At 38.8% G+C, this 18,558-nt stretch overlaps 1 protein-coding gene and 6 gene segments (V, D, J or C); all 7 read left to right on the top strand.

Moving 5' to 3' along the window:
* The first annotated feature begins 242 nt into the window (after window positions 1-242).
* On the top strand, window positions 243-1,624 carry LOC113148732. The segment is given in 2 exon segments: window positions 243-405; window positions 479-1,624. Coding segments are annotated over 2 exon segments (357 nt in total).
* A 2,305-nt stretch (window positions 1,625-3,929) lies between these two features.
* On the top strand, window positions 3,930-4,652 carry LOC113148722. The segment is given in 2 exon segments: window positions 3,930-4,169; window positions 4,277-4,652. Coding segments are annotated over 2 exon segments (477 nt in total).
* A 13-nt stretch (window positions 4,653-4,665) lies between these two features.
* LOC113148719 lies at window positions 4,666-5,989 on the top strand. The segment is given in 2 exon segments: window positions 4,666-5,168; window positions 5,271-5,989. Coding segments are annotated over 2 exon segments (420 nt in total).
* A 1,672-nt stretch (window positions 5,990-7,661) lies between these two features.
* Window positions 7,662-9,594, top strand: LOC113148451. The segment is given in 6 exon segments: window positions 7,662-7,808; window positions 8,072-8,138; window positions 8,558-8,899; window positions 8,996-9,019; window positions 9,134-9,240; window positions 9,338-9,594. Coding segments are annotated over 6 exon segments (714 nt in total).
* A 4,036-nt stretch (window positions 9,595-13,630) lies between these two features.
* Window positions 13,631-14,381, top strand: LOC113148726. The segment is given in 2 exon segments: window positions 13,631-13,767; window positions 13,850-14,381. Coding segments are annotated over 2 exon segments (381 nt in total).
* A 1,237-nt stretch (window positions 14,382-15,618) lies between these two features.
* Window positions 15,619-16,126, top strand: LOC113148450. The segment is given in 2 exon segments: window positions 15,619-15,676; window positions 15,801-16,126. Coding segments are annotated over 2 exon segments (384 nt in total).
* Window positions 16,127-16,314: 188 nt separating this feature from the next.
* Window positions 16,315-18,044, top strand: LOC113148717. 2 transcript variants are annotated; one of them, XM_026340508.1, is made up of 4 exons: window positions 16,315-16,377; window positions 16,858-17,092; window positions 17,191-17,867; window positions 17,950-18,044. In XM_026340508.1, the coding sequence occupies exons 2-4, from the start codon at window positions 16,996-16,998 to the stop codon at window positions 17,953-17,955; spliced, it is 780 nt and encodes a 259-aa protein (XP_026196293.1). In that variant the 5' UTR covers window positions 16,315-16,377; window positions 16,858-16,995; the 3' UTR covers window positions 17,956-18,044. The 2 variants fall into 2 exon arrangements, with proteins under 2 accessions (XP_026196293.1, XP_026196294.1); XM_026340509.1 differs by lacking the exon at window positions 16,315-16,377 and having other exon boundaries at window positions 16,611-17,092.
* Window positions 18,045-18,558: the final 514 nt, after the last annotated feature.

Raw genomic sequence — 18,558 nt, 5'->3', positions numbered from 1 at the left:
CGTCTGTAATCACAGTCATCACTTCATCGACGCCTCTCTACGCTGTTCTACCATTTTATCTCTTTCCAGGTCGTCTCAGGTACCAACGCTCACCTGAAGACACAGCTATGAAACAACTTCCAACTTATAGTACAGTACAATTACTACACAAAACATTTTTCTCCATCTATCTTCATGTATAAACTGCTTTAATCTTTTGGCCCCTCCCAGCCAGCGGCCCCTGAGTTTCCTGTTATAGCCTCAGCCACTCACTAAAGCCATCAGTGGGTTTTATATCGCTGAGCATTAGATAGATAAGAGCTCTGACGTTAGATCTCACTAACCTGTATCACTGAAACGCTGATAAATTATTTTGCTTTGATAAAGTCAAAATGTTCAGTTTACTATTTTTCTGTTGCCTAGCAGGTAATTAATTAATTGTATGAAATTAGCTGCTGTACTCATGATAATGGTTTAAGTCTTTTCTTTCTGTGTCCAGGTTTATATCTGGGTCTCGAGGTCCGTCAGTCTCCCTCTGATCTCGTCACCAACCTTGATGACAAAGTGCAGATTTTCTGCAGCCATGATAAAACCGACTACAGGGTGATGCTCTGGTACCAGCGCTCCCCCGGAGACACAGCTCTGAAACTCATCGGATATTTGTACTATAAAGACGACAACATGGAAGACGCATATAAGAAGGATTTTAATGTCACTGGAGATCTGAGTGGGAATACAGCGAAGAATGGATCTCTTCTAGTCAAAGCTGTCAGACGAGAGCACAGTGCAGTTTACTACTGTGCAGCTCGAGATGCACGCTGAGAAAAACCCCGTGTGAACTTTACAAAAACTCTGCACAAGCTTATCTCTAGAGGTTTATAATAAAAGATGAACGCACTCCTCTCCACCTGCTCTTGTGGTCGTGTTTTGGTCTCGTGATATCACATCATCATCAGTTAATCGATGATGATGTGTTTTTATTATGATATTATTTAATTGTTTGGACCAGATAAAAACTATAATTATAAAAACACTAATTAAAATAACGTTTGTGGGAGAATCAGGTGAAGACTGAAGTTCAACCGTATGAACCCACGTCTCTCTACGTCACATTCACTTCCTCTTTGTGTTATGACTCACAGCAGAGATACTGTCACACTCCAACACTTCATTTCAGTAACTCGGTGCTCCACATCACACGTCTACATGATGATGATCACATTTCTCTTTTGCCTTTTCCTCACAGGTAACAACTGCTTCACGGTGAAGTGAGATCTCCTGCATTCACCTTCACATCTTAAATCAATAATCTGTCTATCACTGTCTACAGCAGGGTTTTCTCTGGGGGTTCAGGTCCATCAGTCTCCATCTGCTCTCATTAAGGAGGTCGGTGATGGTGTGCAGCTCGTCTGTACTCACGGACAAGCTGACTACAGAGTGATGCTGTGGTACCAGCAGCTCCCTGGAAACAAGGCTCTGAACCTCGTTGGATTCGGATATGTTAACTTTAAAAACGAGAGCGTGGAGCAGCCGTTTAGGAAACATTTCCAACTAGCTGGAGACTTAAGTGGAGACAAAACTAAAAATGGTTCGCTCTCTATAGCCGATGTAAAACGTGAACACACGGCAACGTACTTCTGTGCTGCTAGGCCACAGTACATCAAACACCCATCTGCTCTCTACAAAAACATGTTTCCTCCTCCTCTCCTCTTAAAGCGTACATTAACCCTTTGAGGTTCGACTGATTTATCTTCCTGATCCTTCAACTTCACTTCTTCCTGAGACAGTTTAACAGCTTGTCATTAAAAACCCACAGGAACATGAACAACACTTCAATCTTCTGATCATCACCATCCTAAGTGTTGTAAATTGTTTGCTGTCAAGTAGCTGTCAACCTGTGGTGTGTCTATCTCATCTATCACATCCCTCTGAATCCAGAAACAGAAACCCAACATGACTCTTGACGTTCAACATGTCTCCAGCTCTCCATCATCACTGCGTTGTGAATTAAAGGCGTTTTACATTCGTTAAATCGGGTTTTAACACTTACAAACTCTATGTTTGTTAGTCTAGTTTGTTTTAGTCCGACATTACCAAGGAGGCAACCATCCCTCCATGCTTTGGTGCAGATACAAATAAGCAGCCGGTCTGGATTTGTCTGCTTTATTACAAAAACACAAACCTTTCAGCAAGTTTTAGCACAACAGACCATTTAAAAACAAAGGCAGCTGAGAACTAGTTCAGGGAGAAGCACAAAACCATTTTAGCTCCTTTACAAAAAGTTGGTGGACTGTTTCAGAAGCTGAAAAGCAGCTGCACACTTCAAATCACTATTAATATCAAAAACTGTGCAGCTCCCACTAAAAACGGCTCAGGAGTTATGTGTCGTCAGCTTCCTTCTGTCTTTGCTCTATTGATCCTGGTACAAACAACTGAGAATGAATTGTCTCTGACAATAAACAGCATCGAGCAGAAAGATGAGGCTGTATTTTTTTTTATTTTTTTTATTTAACTTTTATAATATTTAAGATAAACTTATTAAATTTACTGACAGGCAACTACCGGTATAAATGTCAATGCCCTAAATCACTCAACAGGTGGAGACAGAGCACATGGTTCATCTACTTTCCTCAAGTGAAGGTGGTGATAAGTTTTTCCTTAATCTGATTTTCATGTAAGACCAGAAAACTACTTATTATCTCGTTTACAGTTTGATCTGAATCTGCAGCCACGATGACACCAACCTTATAATGATGCTCTGGTATCAGCAAAGAAAGGACAGTCTGTCTATGACCCTGATTGGATACGGATACAAAGGCTCCCCAACGTACGAGGAGAAGTTTGAAGAACAATTCAAGCTGACAAGAGAAGACACAGTAAAAGGAGTTCTGACTATACGAAAAGCAAACCTGTTGCACTCTGCTGTTTATTTCTGTGCTGCCAGTACACAGTGATGTGGTTTAATGTCGTCGCTTCACTAAAACCTTCACTATAGTTACTGGTTAAATATGTAGACAGATAATAAAATAAAATACATTACAGTAAATATAAAATAAATAAACACACAAACAGTGAATGTTGAATCATAGAAAACTAATAATGAGCCGAGCAGACAAACATCAGCTGACATTAAATTATAGACGTCATCAAACGACCTCTCCTGTTGTATGAAGACATGAACTCACCTAGAAACTGAAACAGGAGAAGTTTCAGTCTGATGCAGCAGGAATGAAAAAGTTCCGACTTTAAATCCACATCTGGGTCCAAACAGAGGACAAAGAAACAGAGGAAGAGTCCTGGAGCCGCAGCTTGATTCAGGTGTTGGTGTTAAATTAACTCACACATTTAAAATGAGGTGTTTCTACGACTTAATTCACTAAATTAGCTTTTAATTTGACATGTGCTTGGTTCACAGGAGACGGGTCAAAGTGGGCGGAACACGGAGGAGTTCAAACGAGCTTTTAAATTAACGTTGACCAATCGGGTCCCAGACACCTGACAGGTGCATGACGTGTTTCCAGGGGAAGCTTCTCATTGGTGCAGGTTAGATCAGCTGTGGCCTGTCTGTGGTGTGAGGGGTCACATCTTTGTTTCTGGACCTGTACAACAACACTGACAGGATTTAGTCAACTTTAAACAGAGACGAAAATCAAGTTGCTGAAAGCATCATGTTGTTTTTTTAACGTTTTAATTCCTGTTTTCCCGGTTTTATTTTACTAATTAATGAGGCCATAACTACACTAATTAATACTGTAATTATATTATATGTAATGTTTCAATATTTAACACAGTGGTATAATGTCATTTTCTTATCCAGTTATATTGAATTAGCACAATGTGTTAATTCAAATTCAAACTTTGTTATTATACAAGAAAATACTATAAAATGTATAGTCAGCTGCATGGAGTAAAATCATTTTAATTAAATAACTGCAGATGAACAGCAGAGATCTAACAAACATATTAGTTCCAGTATAGACACAGTACATAAAAATCTATCTTTTATATTAAATAAATTAACTATATAAAAATCAACGAATGAGAAGCGCAGGCAGTGATGGCGTCATCACGTGATGACGTGATCAGGGTCTTAAACAGGGTGATCTCTCACTCTGCATCATTCTGCTACAGGAGGCTCTGCACTAACATGCTCACCACACTCGTTTATCTGTCACTTCTTCTACACTCAGGTGCAGTTGATGCTTCAACTTAACAACATGATATTTATTAAACGCCGTTTGTGTGAATGTGTGATTCTTGTCCTACGCGATGAAACATCATTCTTCATGTGCTGCAGGTCTCGCTGTTGTAGTTCTTCAGCCTAGAGATCACATTTCTCATTCAGGAGAGACAGCGATGTTGGAGTGTCGAATGGGTGAAGGGTTCAGCATGGGCAGCCAAACCATGTACTGGTACCGCCAAAGCCACCACGGTGCCCCTGTTGAATTCCTCAGCAAAGAATATGACCAAAGTGTGGGTCGCATCCATTCGTCTATTGACACATCCAAAAACAACTTCTCCCTTCAAATCACTGAGCTGTTCCTCAATGACAGCAGCACCTACTACTGTGCTGCCGCGCACAGTGATGCACACACACCAGAGGATCATACAAATAACCAGTCAGTGTGTGACAGATGGTGAAGCAGGCAGGAAGGAGCTGTGGCTCGTTGGATTCTTAACAATAAAGAGATGATATAGAAGAAACATGGAGCAATACTGATGTTTACTTACAGTAGATATACTGGATAATATCACTAAAACAGAATTACACTACAGACATCATAAAGGTTGCTGCTGCAGACAGTTACTGAGAATATAACACATGAAAGCCGGTTGTTTGTCTCATATGTGCCTAACAATCATGTCAGTGTTAAAATCAGATGTCCTGACCAAGGCTGTGCACATAGAACTATCACTAAATACCAATTACTATAAACTGTGAAGCCCTTAAATGACTGCAGGCACTTTGCTGTTAAGCAAGGAATCTGCAGTTGCTGCTCAGTGTCCACTAGGAGACTGTCTGTGTACAGAGAATCTGCATGAACCTGTGAAGCAACGTTAATGTGGTCAGAGAGCTGCTGGAGAAGGAGGAGAGCTGGCTGACGTAGCAGCAGCTCATTCAGAGAGTTGACAACACTCGTAATTGTTGACAATGAAGATCTTTTTGGTGGCTGTCTTTACCTTCTGCAGTAAGAACAGTTCAATTCAACTTAATGGAAAATGTTTTGTTTTCCCCTTAAAGATTTTCTTGTTCAAGTTGTTTATCTACGCTTTGCTCTCTTTTCATGCAGATTTCTCCTTCTGCATAAAAATCAATCAGCCTCCATTTGTATTGAGCCGTGAAGGAGACCTGGCTGTGACGCTGCAGTGTGAACAAGATGACGATGAGTATTACTACATGTACTGGTACAGAAAAAGCAGCAATGGGAATATACAGCTGGTGACATATTCTCTTGGTAAAATGGCATGGGACATCGAACCTCCTTTCAAAAAAAATAAGTTCACCATGTCCCGGCCTGAGCTGCTGAACTCATCTTTGACGATACACCCTGTTGAGGTGGCAGACTCAGCTGTGTATTACTGTGCCTCTAGGAGAGCACAACGGTTCAAAGAGCCCAAGGGGCTCAACAACAACCTCAGAAACAAACCAGGTAGAGAGAATGTGGAGCAATGAACAGCGGGGGCTTCATTTCTTAACTGATGAGGTTAAAAAATGAGTTTGTTGAGATGTGGGATGTGATAGTTTTACTATTCACATAATCAGTTACTTGTGGAAGTGATATTTCTAATAAAACTGAAATCATCGTGCTGGTTTTAGTTTGTTGAAGGAACTTTTTGTGGACAAAATCAACCTAAATATAACCAAGCTGTTATAATGTACATACATACATAAACATATTATTGTAGACACCAAAACAACTGACTGATTAAATAATCTGCAGAACAACAATGAAATAATCTGTGACTGCAAACACAAACATGAAAAAAACTAGACATCCATGAAAAAAAACAAACTTTAAAAACCCACTTGTTGATTAAAAGGCACATGATGATGATGATGACGACGACGATGAGCCTCTTCGCAGTTCAGTGATGTTTCAACACCACAAAGCTGATCAGTTCAGATAAGTGAGCAGGTGTCAACTTGTTCACGATTATTCATCACAACAACATTAGTGACATGAACATCAACGGACTCCTCTGTTCATTTGGAGCTGTGACATCTGGTGTATTGAAGTTTAGTGTTCACTCTCCTAAGGGAAAAGTCTGAATGACCAGCTGTGTGCAAACTGTCTCCACCAGCTGGACAGATCGAGTACAGATCACCTGGGATCCAGTGTGTTTATCCAGTCTCTTGCTGTTTGAAGTGAAGGTTATGAGAACAGTGACACTGACAGGTGCTAAAACACAGCAGAGTCCAGTAGATTATATCTGTGGGCTCCTCACTACACATGACATCTTTCACGAGTCAGTTTAAAAGAAAAAAACAAAACAAAACATCAAATCAAAGAAACCAGTGACGTCTAACAGTGAACACATCTCAGTTAATGTGTCTCCTCACTGATGACTGGGTGGATGAAGGAGGTGTGACCAGCAGAGATGTCACCTCCTCTGAGCCGTTACAAACACAAACTAAACCCAGTTTCCTGTTTCCTTCCCTCAGTTTCTGCTTCTTTTCTTAGTCGTCACTGAAATAGCAGCAGTCAGGCTGGAGCCTGTTCAGCCGTCAGTCAGCCCGACCTGTACAGCTGCTCTCACACACTGACAGAGATGGAGGCTGAGATACGGAGAAGCGGGGTGGGGGAAGGAGAGAGGGGAGAACAGAAAAGACTTCAGGTTTTTGTGTGATGGTTTTTCACTGTGGGGACAGGGGGCACGGTGATACAACCCCATAGAGCCGCTGTACAAAAACCTCCTCCCATTAAATCCCATAGTGTTGACTGCTTCATGCAGCCAGGGACACTTTGTAGAGAAGAAACATCCATATACTGAAGGCATGAAGCACATCAGGACACTGTGGTCCTGGAAAGTGAATAAAAATGTGGAAATATGTCTGAAATAAAGTTCTGCAAAAAACATTAATAATTCAAATGTGGTGCATTTGTGTCAAAACAAATCAGTTGATTATGAAACTCAACCTGCATGTTATTCATCATCTACATTATGACATCTGACACTCTAAATTCACTTCAAGACTCATCTGACTCTAACCACCAATAACTAAACCATGATTACAGTTCTTACTATACTAAAGAATCACAGTAATTTATTGTGCATTAAAAGAAATGAGTCGTTAGACGGGTTAAAACTGTTCCAGGAAGAGTTCAGTGTTTTCAAACTAAAGTTGATTTAAGTCTAGTTTTTTTTTTTTTTACATGTGCACACGGTGACACAGTTGGAATAAGTGGCAGATGAACAGAGGCAGTAGGAAGAGTTTTTGTTACAGTTGAACGTCTCTGTGCTCCTACACCGAGGCTTACTTTGGAGCTGGAACTAAACTCACTGTTTTAGGTAAGAAAACCTGCAAAAACAAATTCAGAAAATAACGTAGAAATAACCTGATATGATTAAGACCTAAATACTGGATATTGAGAATATAGTTCTTAAATTATTTGAGATAACAAAGTGTGTAAATTTGGAAGAGTTAAATGCAGAAGTGACAATAAAAAGGAGACTCTTCTATGTTCTCCTGTAAACGTAGGGCAGCAATAAAAGTATTGGCTCTTTGCCCAGATTATTACACTCAAAGCGAGTTCCCATCAGCTCTGAAATACTCTAAGTTCTCATACGTTTTTACTTTGGAGCTGGTTCAAAACTCACTGTTCAAGGTAAGACGGTAAATATTATTTGATATTTGTTAACATAATATATGAAAAGAAATAACTGTAAGCTATTAGAATTTATAAAAACTATGCATATTGTTCTATTGAATCAGCTGCTTCTCACCAACGGGAACTTTTAATTTGGTTTGAAAACAACTTCCATAGTTCTGTGTGCAGAGATACCATAATGTATTTTTAGTTTATCGAACAAAAGAGCAGAAAAACAGAAAACAGCACTTAGTGCTGAAAGGTTTAGGATTTTCCTGTAGGCTTGTATCAGCGTGACCGACTACAACCCTCCTTACTTTGGCAGTGGAACCAAACTGACAGTGTTGGGTAAGAACATTGTTTAAAAAAAAAAAAAAAAATCCTGCGTAAATGTTTGTTTTCTGCATATTATTGAACACAAATCTGAAAAATAATCATGAATGTGCTTTTACAGCTTATTCAGTGATTGTTTTGTAGGTTCACTGCCAAAGAAAATGTAATAAATGAAAAGGATTTGTCCTTATTTCTCAGGGAAGGGACAGGTTTTCAAAATTCAACATGAAAAATCATTGTGTTGTTGTGTTTTGTATGAAAACTAAATGATGAAGTACTAAAATACTTTATTTAAAGTAAACAGATATACAATTTAAGGTTGAGGTTTAAATGATGTGCAGTATGTGTTATTCTTTCTTAAACACCTTAATAAAATCATAGCTAAAGGAAAGATGATGCAGTAAATTAATGATTCCTTTTATTCATTCTTGCAGACCCAACGCGTAATATCTCCTCACCATATGTAACAGTGCTTCCACCTTCACCAAATGAATGTCAAAAGGAGAAACATGTCTCCAAGACCATCGTTTGTGTGGCCACCAGATTCTATCCAGACCATGTCACTTTGTCCTGGGACATCGACGGGAAGAACATCGCCGCTGGTGTGGCGACCGACGCCGATGCCCAGCTGGATGACGACGGCTACAAGATCACCAGCAGGCTGAGGGTCTCTGCCCAAGACTGGTTCACACCTGGAAAAAAATTTACCTGCACTGTCAGTTTCTTTGATGGAAGTTCAACCACAAGTTATCAAAGTTCAGTTCGAGGAGTGAAAGGTACAGTAAGTTGTTTTCAGAGCATAGACCTGATCTGAATGTTAAATAAATACATATATATCTGTCCTTAACTAATCAATTTAATTCTTTTATCAGGTAAAATTGGGACCATGACAAAAAGTGAGTAAGACTTCTGTTCTTTAATCTTTTAATAATTAAATTTTGCTACATCATGAAGCTGTACAGTCACTGTAAACTCCTCTTTGAATCACATCTTATATAAACTTTCCACAGAGACATATCTGAAGATCACACAAAGTGCCAAACTCTCCTATGTTGTTTTCATTGTCAAGAGCTGCTTGTATGGAGTCTTCATAGCGTTTCTGGTGTGGAAGCTCCAGGTTTGTGCATAACTTTCCCTACTGTCCATGTGCACGTCTTCTTTCTCATTAGCTGGTAGTACTGCGAATGAACTATTGAGATATTTGTCTGTTGCAGAGTTCAGCTGGAAAGCAGAACGACTGAGAGCAGAAGTGGAAACAAAGGATGTTTGCAAGATGGATAATCTGTAAAAGACAGAGGTTTTAACACATTTTGAGGAGGCTTACATTAGTGGAACAGCTGTATTTGTTTTCTCGTAACTATATTAAGGCTTTAACTAAATGTTTTTACTAACACATTAGTTTTGTGTTTGTGGTTGTTGAATCATTTGATGCTTAATTTTCTTCTCAATAAAAGTGTTTCAGAGGATCCTATCAAGTATTTTATTACATTTTCTGTTGAACATCAGGTTTCTGCTAAAACATTAAATGGTTATTGACACTGATAATGTGATTAGCAGGTTTACCTACACAACACTAGATATTGGCACCAGAAAAGTACAGTTTACAGTTTGTGTCTAAAAGGTTTTAAATTTGGGGCAAACTACAAAGAGTTTGCAGTTAAGACACCACCTCCCACTGTCGCCCCCATATCTCAGTTTACACTAAGCATCACTTTTTCCAGAGATACTAAGGGGTATTTCTAGCAGCTCACTTTAACTGTTTGATTTCTAAGAAAGAAACTATTTTTACCCAGACAAACATGGGTTGTTGAACCTGAATATCTCAGCTTAGGAAAAGTTGGTTCATAACAATGTTTAAATGAGCAAACTGAAAATGAACTAAAGTTTCTTCTGTAACATTTATTCCATAAATTAACATTCAACTGACTAATGAAACATTTAAAAAACATCTGAACTTCTTATTGGGTTTACTTCAGTCATATCCATTTTTTCATGAGCTACATGAGCTGAACACAGAATTTTCTCTCTTGGTTTAAACTCTGTCAGTAGAGCAGAAGATAGAACGATGTGAGTCTATCACATAACACAAAATCAACATTGTCACTTAAAAAAAGGTCAAAACTGTTGAAGACAAACAGGGGCTTAGAGGAGAGCAACAGCAGAGGAGAGGATGTGGTCACAGAGCAGCTTGCAGATCGTTCTCTGTGCTGAGAAATGATGGAGGTGCAACTTTCAACTTTACCACAACCTCCGGCTGTGCATCTGCACCAACCCCCACGCTGCACATCTCTGAGTGAACAGCTGGAAAACGTGCGTCAACCGAAGCGACAGAAAGAACAGAAGTGTGTGTTGTAACACATTACAACGTACAACTATGTTTTACTGTGATCTGACATTTTCAAATTTGCAAAGTGGAATTTAGTTTCAGCTTCAGACTAAATACAAATATCACCAATAATAAACAGTTAACAACTATTAAACAGTTACAGTCCCATCATCCTGTGAGACACATTAACATGATGCTAATGTCTCAACAGAATCTGATTATATTTTTAAAGGCTCCATTAGGAATCAAATATAGGAAGAAAAACTCTCTACTTTTTCTATTTGTTTCCAGGTAAAACATGTTTCTTGTTAGATGAGTCAGATAAACAGGAAACTGTGTCTCAGGGAACGCAAAAGAACAGAAACAGAACAAAACACAGTAAATAACATTTGAACGCAAGATGATTATGTCTCTTCCCCATCAGTTAGTTAGAAACCAAAATGTCACAATGTCAATTTGATTTAGTTTAAGATTATTAAGAAGATCTGAGGAAGCAAAAACAATCATGATCATCTTAAATTAAATGGAAGTCAAATGTATGCAGTATTTTTTAATACACCGCATGAAATGTGGCCTAAATATTTAATACAATTTGTAGTGCACATCAACTGCAGCACGTTTAGGTGTCAAAAGATAGAGAGAGAAGTAACAAGAAAACTGATGAGGTCTAACTTCTGTTTATTTTAAAACTGTAATTATAACAATTATGTACATTATATACTTGTAACTGACATAAGAGATTTTCACATGCTTATATGTATAATGATCTGTAAGTTTGAACATTAACATCAGCAGCTGTGTTATGGTAAGATAGCCACCTTCCATGTGGGAGAATTGTGACTGTCCTTCCTCCAGTAGGGATCCTTGTACAAGACCCCTTTACTCTTACCCTGCCTGTACCTTGTACTCACATGTAAGTCGCGTTGGATAAACGCGTCTGCCAAATGACTAAATTTAAATGTAATATACAGAATTTCTACCTGTGACATCATCAGCTTTAACAATACTACCGTGAGCTATCAACCTTCTGATGAAGGTTTTAAGACTGAAAAACTTGAAACAGTAAATGTGTCTCCATTATTTAACCACACTTTACAAGCTTGATATAATTTAATATGTAGCAGAGAAAGTGATGTTGCTTTCATCACATTTAATAGACTCCATCTTTAACCTGTAGGCTATTCTAACCTAACTGAATAATCAAGTATGATGAATGTCCACAGGTGGAACTGAATGTTTAATACTGCAGTTTCAATTATATTCAAAGATACTGAACCAAAGATAATGCATCATCTATCTAAGTGTGTTTAAAGCAACATCACATCGCAATCTTATTACTTTAAATTGCCCATATCATGATCCCAAGCCCCCAAAATGTGCCTGTACACTGTCATGCTGTAAAACCATGTAGATTATAGTGAGCAGCCAGTCTCAATTTTCACTCTCAGTGTGCTAAGTGAGATCTTTTGCATAGTTTTAGGACTGTAATGAGTAGGTAAACAACTACAGAACCTCAACAGGCTCAAATTCACTATGATGGCATGCATTCATGTGATATATGGTGAGTTTCTCATGTGTTTAATGTGATGACTAAAACTCACGGTAGACCTGAGTTGCAGCCGTTTCTGCTCCAGTCACTGCTCCGTGGAGGCTGCACACATGGACACAGCAAAGTTTGTTAACTTGAGCTGGTTGAAAGTGAAGGTGCCATCTGCTGGATAAACCTGTAACACAGCCGGAAGTCAGAGCTAAAACATCTACAGTGTTTGTGAATCACTATTAAACAGAAAAGAAGAAAATAAACTTCAAATCACTTCATAAGAATAATTTCTAACTGAATCAAGTCTGCAGCTTTATATATAAATCGGAGAGTCAACAGGTTATTTCTATGCAACTGGAAGAGTGGGTTTTCATCGTCCATCTTCAGTCTTTACTTAGTGAATTCAACTAGACACCAGCAGGAGGAGACACACCGCAACATATCAACAGATGTATTGGTGCTATTCTCTGAAACACTGTTAGCTGTAATATAAGTAAATGTCAAGATCCCGGTCATTATACTAAAATATTTTCTATTATCCACTGTTGTCATTCTGTCTTTGATCTCATGTTAAAGTACAAATTCATTGAAATTACTTCTTACTTGTATATGAACTGTACTGAACTTCCCTCTGTCTTCCCAATATATATAATAAAACATCTTTGTTTCTATTTGACAACTAAATGAAGACCCCCTTGGAACTGTGTATCCAACAATATATACTTCCTCACTGGATTTAAGGTTGTTATTTGTTTGTTTGTTGTTTATTCTTCTTTCATAAGGTGGCAGCACTGAACAGCATGTCTGTAATGTGCAGTGACAGTTAGTAAAGGAGATGATCCACTACAACACCACCCACACCTTCTGTGATGGGAGAAGAAACTGATGCAACTATTGTTCAACGATTAACACAGTACCAACAAAAAGCTTGTTCACAAATTCAGCCATGAAAAACTATGTGATCACAGTTTTCTGCATAACCTGTAATATGATGGTGTCAGGTAATGTAACATCTGAAATTCCTGTTTTATTTTCCATTTGTAGAATCTTCTTTTTCACAATGATCATTTGTTATTGTGTGTTTTTTTCTGTCTCTTCAGGTTCTTCTCGCAGTGACCAAGTCCACCAGACACCAACTGATATTATCTACATACCAGGACAAACAGCTACAATCACATGTTCACACAGTATTGACAACTATGATCAAATTCTCTGGTACAAGCAGTCAAACAGCCAGCTGCAGCTCCTGGGATATTATTATTTTAACAGCGGATATCCAGAAACTGGAGAGGATGTGAAGATGGATGGAGGTGCAAATAAAAACCAAAACTGCACGTTAACAATTCCAAAACTCGAGCACAGTGCAGTTTACTTCTGTGCTGCTAGTCTACACAATGCTACACATCGCTGCTCCTCAGTACAAAAACCTCCTCACAGCATGTTTTCATCTCTCACAGCTCGGTCGCACCTGTGTTTCTCCCTCAGAACATCATTATTCACACTCGTTTACAGAACCAGTGGTGTATGTTGGTTGGTGTACTTTGGTTTTGATACAAGACCTCACTGGATCACGTCACACACTGCAGTGACCCTCCCACATGCAGCTCCTCATAGTTTCTGTTTTTAGCGTCATTAAACACAGTGTCCTCAGTTTGCTGTGGACCACAAACGTAGTTGATCTAAACCAACAAATGACACTCTCACCTACTCCAGTCTCTGAAACATGGACTTCAAACACAGTGTCCTTTGTTGGGCAATCCTTCTGCTTTGGATTAAAGGTAAAAACTACTAAAACTGAAAAAGCTTCAAAATGATCTGTACATATTTTATTTATTTATTTTATTTTATTGTTTTACACAGGTTTAACTTATGGGAGTGACGTCACTCAGACTGATGAACTGTGGAAAAATGAGGGTGAAAGTGCAACAATGAACTGCAGTCACACTAAGGATGCTAACTACTTCCAGATGTACTGGTACAGACAGCTGCCAGGAGAAATGATGAAACTAATTGTCTTTACAACAACAACTACCAAAGACCACGACTTCGGAGATTTCAGCCAAGACAAATTCTCAGCCACCAAAGCTGATGCTCACAGTGGGACGTTCACAGTGAAGAATCTGGAGTCAGGAGATAAAGGCCTGTACTTCTGTGCTGTGAGTAAACACAGTGATACAGACACATGAGAGAGCTGAACAAAAACCTCAGTGCTCTGATCACAACTGTTACCAGATATCTCAAGTACTGTTCCACAAACACTCCCAGTTACATATTTTGATTCACCATGTGGACTTGAATAAAGATGCGACACACAGGATCAGAATATGTTTACTAAGGATGTCATAAACTTGAAGTTGGCCTAATTTTATCATTCCATGCTTTAATTTGTTAAACTTGCAGACTCAAGAAGTAAATGTCTACCACCTGAAAACAACCAGATTAAAATATCATACAGATTCAAACCGCATATACTGCATCACCATTTTGAAAAGCATTCAGGCTTTGAAACAGCAGTGAGCAGAATTAGAGACATCACACTGTAGCAACAAAACTGTTAGTCCAACCACAACAGACTGCACTCTAACAACAGGCAGCAGGCTATATTCAGTTTGATTGAATCAAAGAGGCTTCAGAAAAAATTGGAGCAACATAGAACGATGCCCCAAAAGGATCTTTGTCTGTGGAGAAGCTGCAGACTGAAAACAGCACAGTGTCATTTAGTACTTCGACTTACTGTAGAAGCTGCTCAAATACTAGACAGCTGCTGTCACAGTGGACAAAAAAGAAGTTTTTTTTTTACTAACTGCAGAGGAACTACACACAAACAGCTACATTTAGCAGATGCTTTTATCCAAAGCAACTTACAAGAGTAGGCAGTGCAGGGTGAAGATGTCTTGCCTAAAGACCCCTACTGGTGGTAGACCACAGTTGGGATTTGAACCCCAGTCTCCCACAGGGTAGGTGGTGATGTTACCACTACACTAAACAGCCACATTTATCTTTAGATAAATGTTAAATGAATTAATTCTTTTCATTTAACAATATCTCTCTTATTTCTATATCTGTGAATATTTCCTTTCAAATTTTGTCTAATGTTTTACAAACGATATTACTAATGAACTCTTCCAGTTCCCTTAAAAAATGTTATTTATCTCTTTTTAATGTTTATTGTCTACAATTATTTCACGGCCATTTCTGTAACGTTTAATCAAACTTGTAAAACTGTCTGAACAGTGAAAATGAGACACCGCGTGTACTCTGTAAACAACTATCATTTTGGCATATCTTGTCAAAGACAGTGACTACTACCTGGAATTACCTATTTTATTTTTTATTCGTGACCAACAAATGTTAGGAACAAATGTTCCTGAGTAAACTATGTTATTGTATGAATGTGTTCAGCTCTGTGCTTCACAACATTAATAAACCTCTGGTTGTCAGTGTCACTGATCGGACTGTAGAGGGAGCACCGCTTCCACTTTAATCTATCAACGTACACTTCCACTGAAATGTTATAGAGCAGCTGAACGTATTTGAGAATGTCGCACAGTGCAGAGACACACCCACAGTACCTGCAACCCTTCATACCTCTGTCACAGTTTTAGTAGTTTGTTAGTTAGTTTTAGAAAATGGACAACACCAAACACCGTCTCCACAGCTGGTTGGTTTTTGTGCTCTGGATAAAAGGTAAAGTTCTGTATGATCAGAAGAGGTTTATTTGAGGGATGAGGGAAACAAGCATGTTAAAAATAATATATAGTATTAAATATAAAATATTCACTTGTGCTAATTTTTACTGTTACACACACAGGTCTAGTTGATGGAAGTGGGGTCAACCAGCCCTCTATACTGTGGAGGGAAATGAGACAAGATGCAACAATAAACTGCAGCCACACAAAGGGTGCTGGCTACTACCAGATGTACTGGTACAGACAGCTGCCAGGAGAAATGATGAAACTAATTGTCTTTACAACAACAACTAGCAAAGACCACGACTTTGGAGATTTCAGCCAAGACAAATTCTCAGCCAACAAAACGGATCCTGAGAGAGGGACGTTCACTGTGAAGAATCTGGAGCCAGGAGATAAAGGCCTGTACTTCTGTGCCGTTAGTGAACACAGTGATACAGACACATGAGAGAGCTGAACAAAAACCTCAGCGTACGTCTACAATTACCTCATGTACTGCAGGGGGACCTCGAGTACCACAAATCCTCCCAGTTACATGTGATGTACTCTAACCAATTATGTTATCTGCTGTCTGTAGGGGGGCCACAAGTGCAACCATAGAAAAACTAAAGTCCCATTTACCACCATTCATAAGATCAGAACACAACCATGATCCCGCCCGTCTGACCAGACTCTCTGCAGTTCTGCTCTATATTGCAGGTCTGTACAAAATCATACTGAGGACAGAGGAGACATTTTCACTCATCTTGATGTTATTTAATATATATTAAATTTTAATATATGTATTTTGACATTCACCTGAGTTTACCTGATGACTGTGACTCGCTGGTGGATCTGTAATGTAAAGATTTAGGAATGTAAAAGCAATGTTTCTCAATTTATTTGACAGTATCTTCACTGTACAGTATGTGTGGATATAGAGTATGCATCTACAGCATATCCTCAGAAATAACTCAGCACCATAACACGATGCAGGCACTGTGAACTTGATACTGTCATTTACATTTACTGTTTGACAGATGAAAATTAGCAAATTTGTGTAAAGAATTAAACTGTCTGCTCCTTTGAAGCCAAACAGAATAATTCAGATTAAGTGCTGGACTAAATATTTACCATACTGTTATTTCAGGGCTCATTCTAGGTTGTTATTTGGTTGTTTTTTTATTCTTCTTTCATAAGGTGGCAGCACAGAACAGCATGTCTGTAATTTGCAGTGACAGTTAATACAGGAGATGATCCACTATAACACCACCCACATAAAAGAACCTTCTGTGATGGGAGGGTTTATGAAGAAACTGATGCACTGAATCTTCAACGATGAACACAGGACCAACAAAAAGCTTGTTCACAAATTCAGCCATGAAAAACTATGTGATCACAGTTTTCTGTATAACCTGTAATATGCTGGTGTCAGGTAAAGTAACATCTGAAATTCCTGTTTTATTTTCCATTTGTAGAATCTCCTTTTTCACAATGATCATTTACTGTTGTGTCTTTTTTCTGTCTCTTCAGGTTCTTCTCGCAGTGACCAAGTCCACCAGACTCCAACTGATATTATCAACATACCAGGACAAACAGCTACAATCACATGTTCACACAGTATTGACAGCTATGATCAAATTCTCTGGTACAAGCAGTCAAACAGCCAGCTGCAGTTCCTGGGATATTATTATGTTGAAAGGGCATATCCAGAAACTGGAGAGGATGTGAAGATGGATGGAGGTGCAAATAAAAACCAAAACTGCACGTTAACAATTCCAAAACTCGAGCACAGTGCAGTTTACTTCTGTGCTGCTAGTCTGCACAATGCTACACATCGCTGCTCCTCAGTACAAAAACCTCCTCACAGCATGTTTTCATCTCTCACAGCTCGGTCGCACCTGTGTTTCTCCCTCAGAACATCATTATTCACACTCGTTTACAGAGCCAGTGGTGTATGTTGGTTGGTGTACTTTGGTTTTGATACAAGACCTCACTGGATCACGTCACACACTGCAGTGACCCTCCCACATGCAGCTCCTCATAGTTTCTGTTTTAGCGTCATTAAACACATTGTCTTCAGTTTGCTGTGGACCACAAACGTAGTTGATCTAAACCAACAAATGACACTCTCACCTACTCCAGTCTCTGAAACATGGACTTCAAACACGGTGTCCTTTGTTGGTCAATGCTTCTCCTTTGGATTAAAGGTAAAAACTACTAAAACTGAAAAAGCTTCAAAATGATCTGTACGTATATTATTTATTTATTTTATTTTATTGTTTTACACAGGTTTAACTAATGGGAGCGACGTCACTCAGACTGACAAACTGTGGAAAAATGAGGGTGAAAATGCAACAATAAACTGCAGCCACACCAAGGATGCTGGCTTACTACCAGATGTACTGGTACAGACAGCTGCCGGGAGAAATGATGAAACAAATGTTGTACATTACTGCAGACACTAAACCTGACTTTGAACCAGAATTTAAAAATGAAAAATTCTCAGCCACCAAACCTGATGCTCACAGTGGGACGTTCACAGTGAAGAATCTGGAGTCAGGAGATAAAGGCCTGTACTTCTGTGCTGTGAGTAAACACAGTGATACAGACACAAGAGAGAGCTGAACAAAAACCTCAGTGCTCTGATCACAACTGTTACCAGATATCTCAAGTACTGTTCCACAAACACTCCCAGTTACATATTTTGATTCACCATGTGGACTTGAATAAAGATGCGACACACAGGATCAGAATATGTTTACGAAGCATGTCATAAACCTGAAGTTGGCATAATTTTATCATTCCACTGCTTTAACTTGTTAAACTTGCGGACTCAAGAAGTTTTTATTCAAAATTTATTTCATGTTATTTCATATGTGCAATATTGTAGCTTTATGC

Source organism: Anabas testudineus, chromosome 22 (genome assembly GCF_900324465.2).
Source record: "Anabas testudineus chromosome 22, fAnaTes1.2, whole genome shotgun sequence".
NCBI lineage: Eukaryota > Metazoa > Chordata > Actinopteri > Anabantiformes > Anabantidae > Anabas > Anabas testudineus.
Note: the sequence above shows the minus strand (reverse complement) of the source record. Positions and strands in the feature narration are given on the sequence as shown.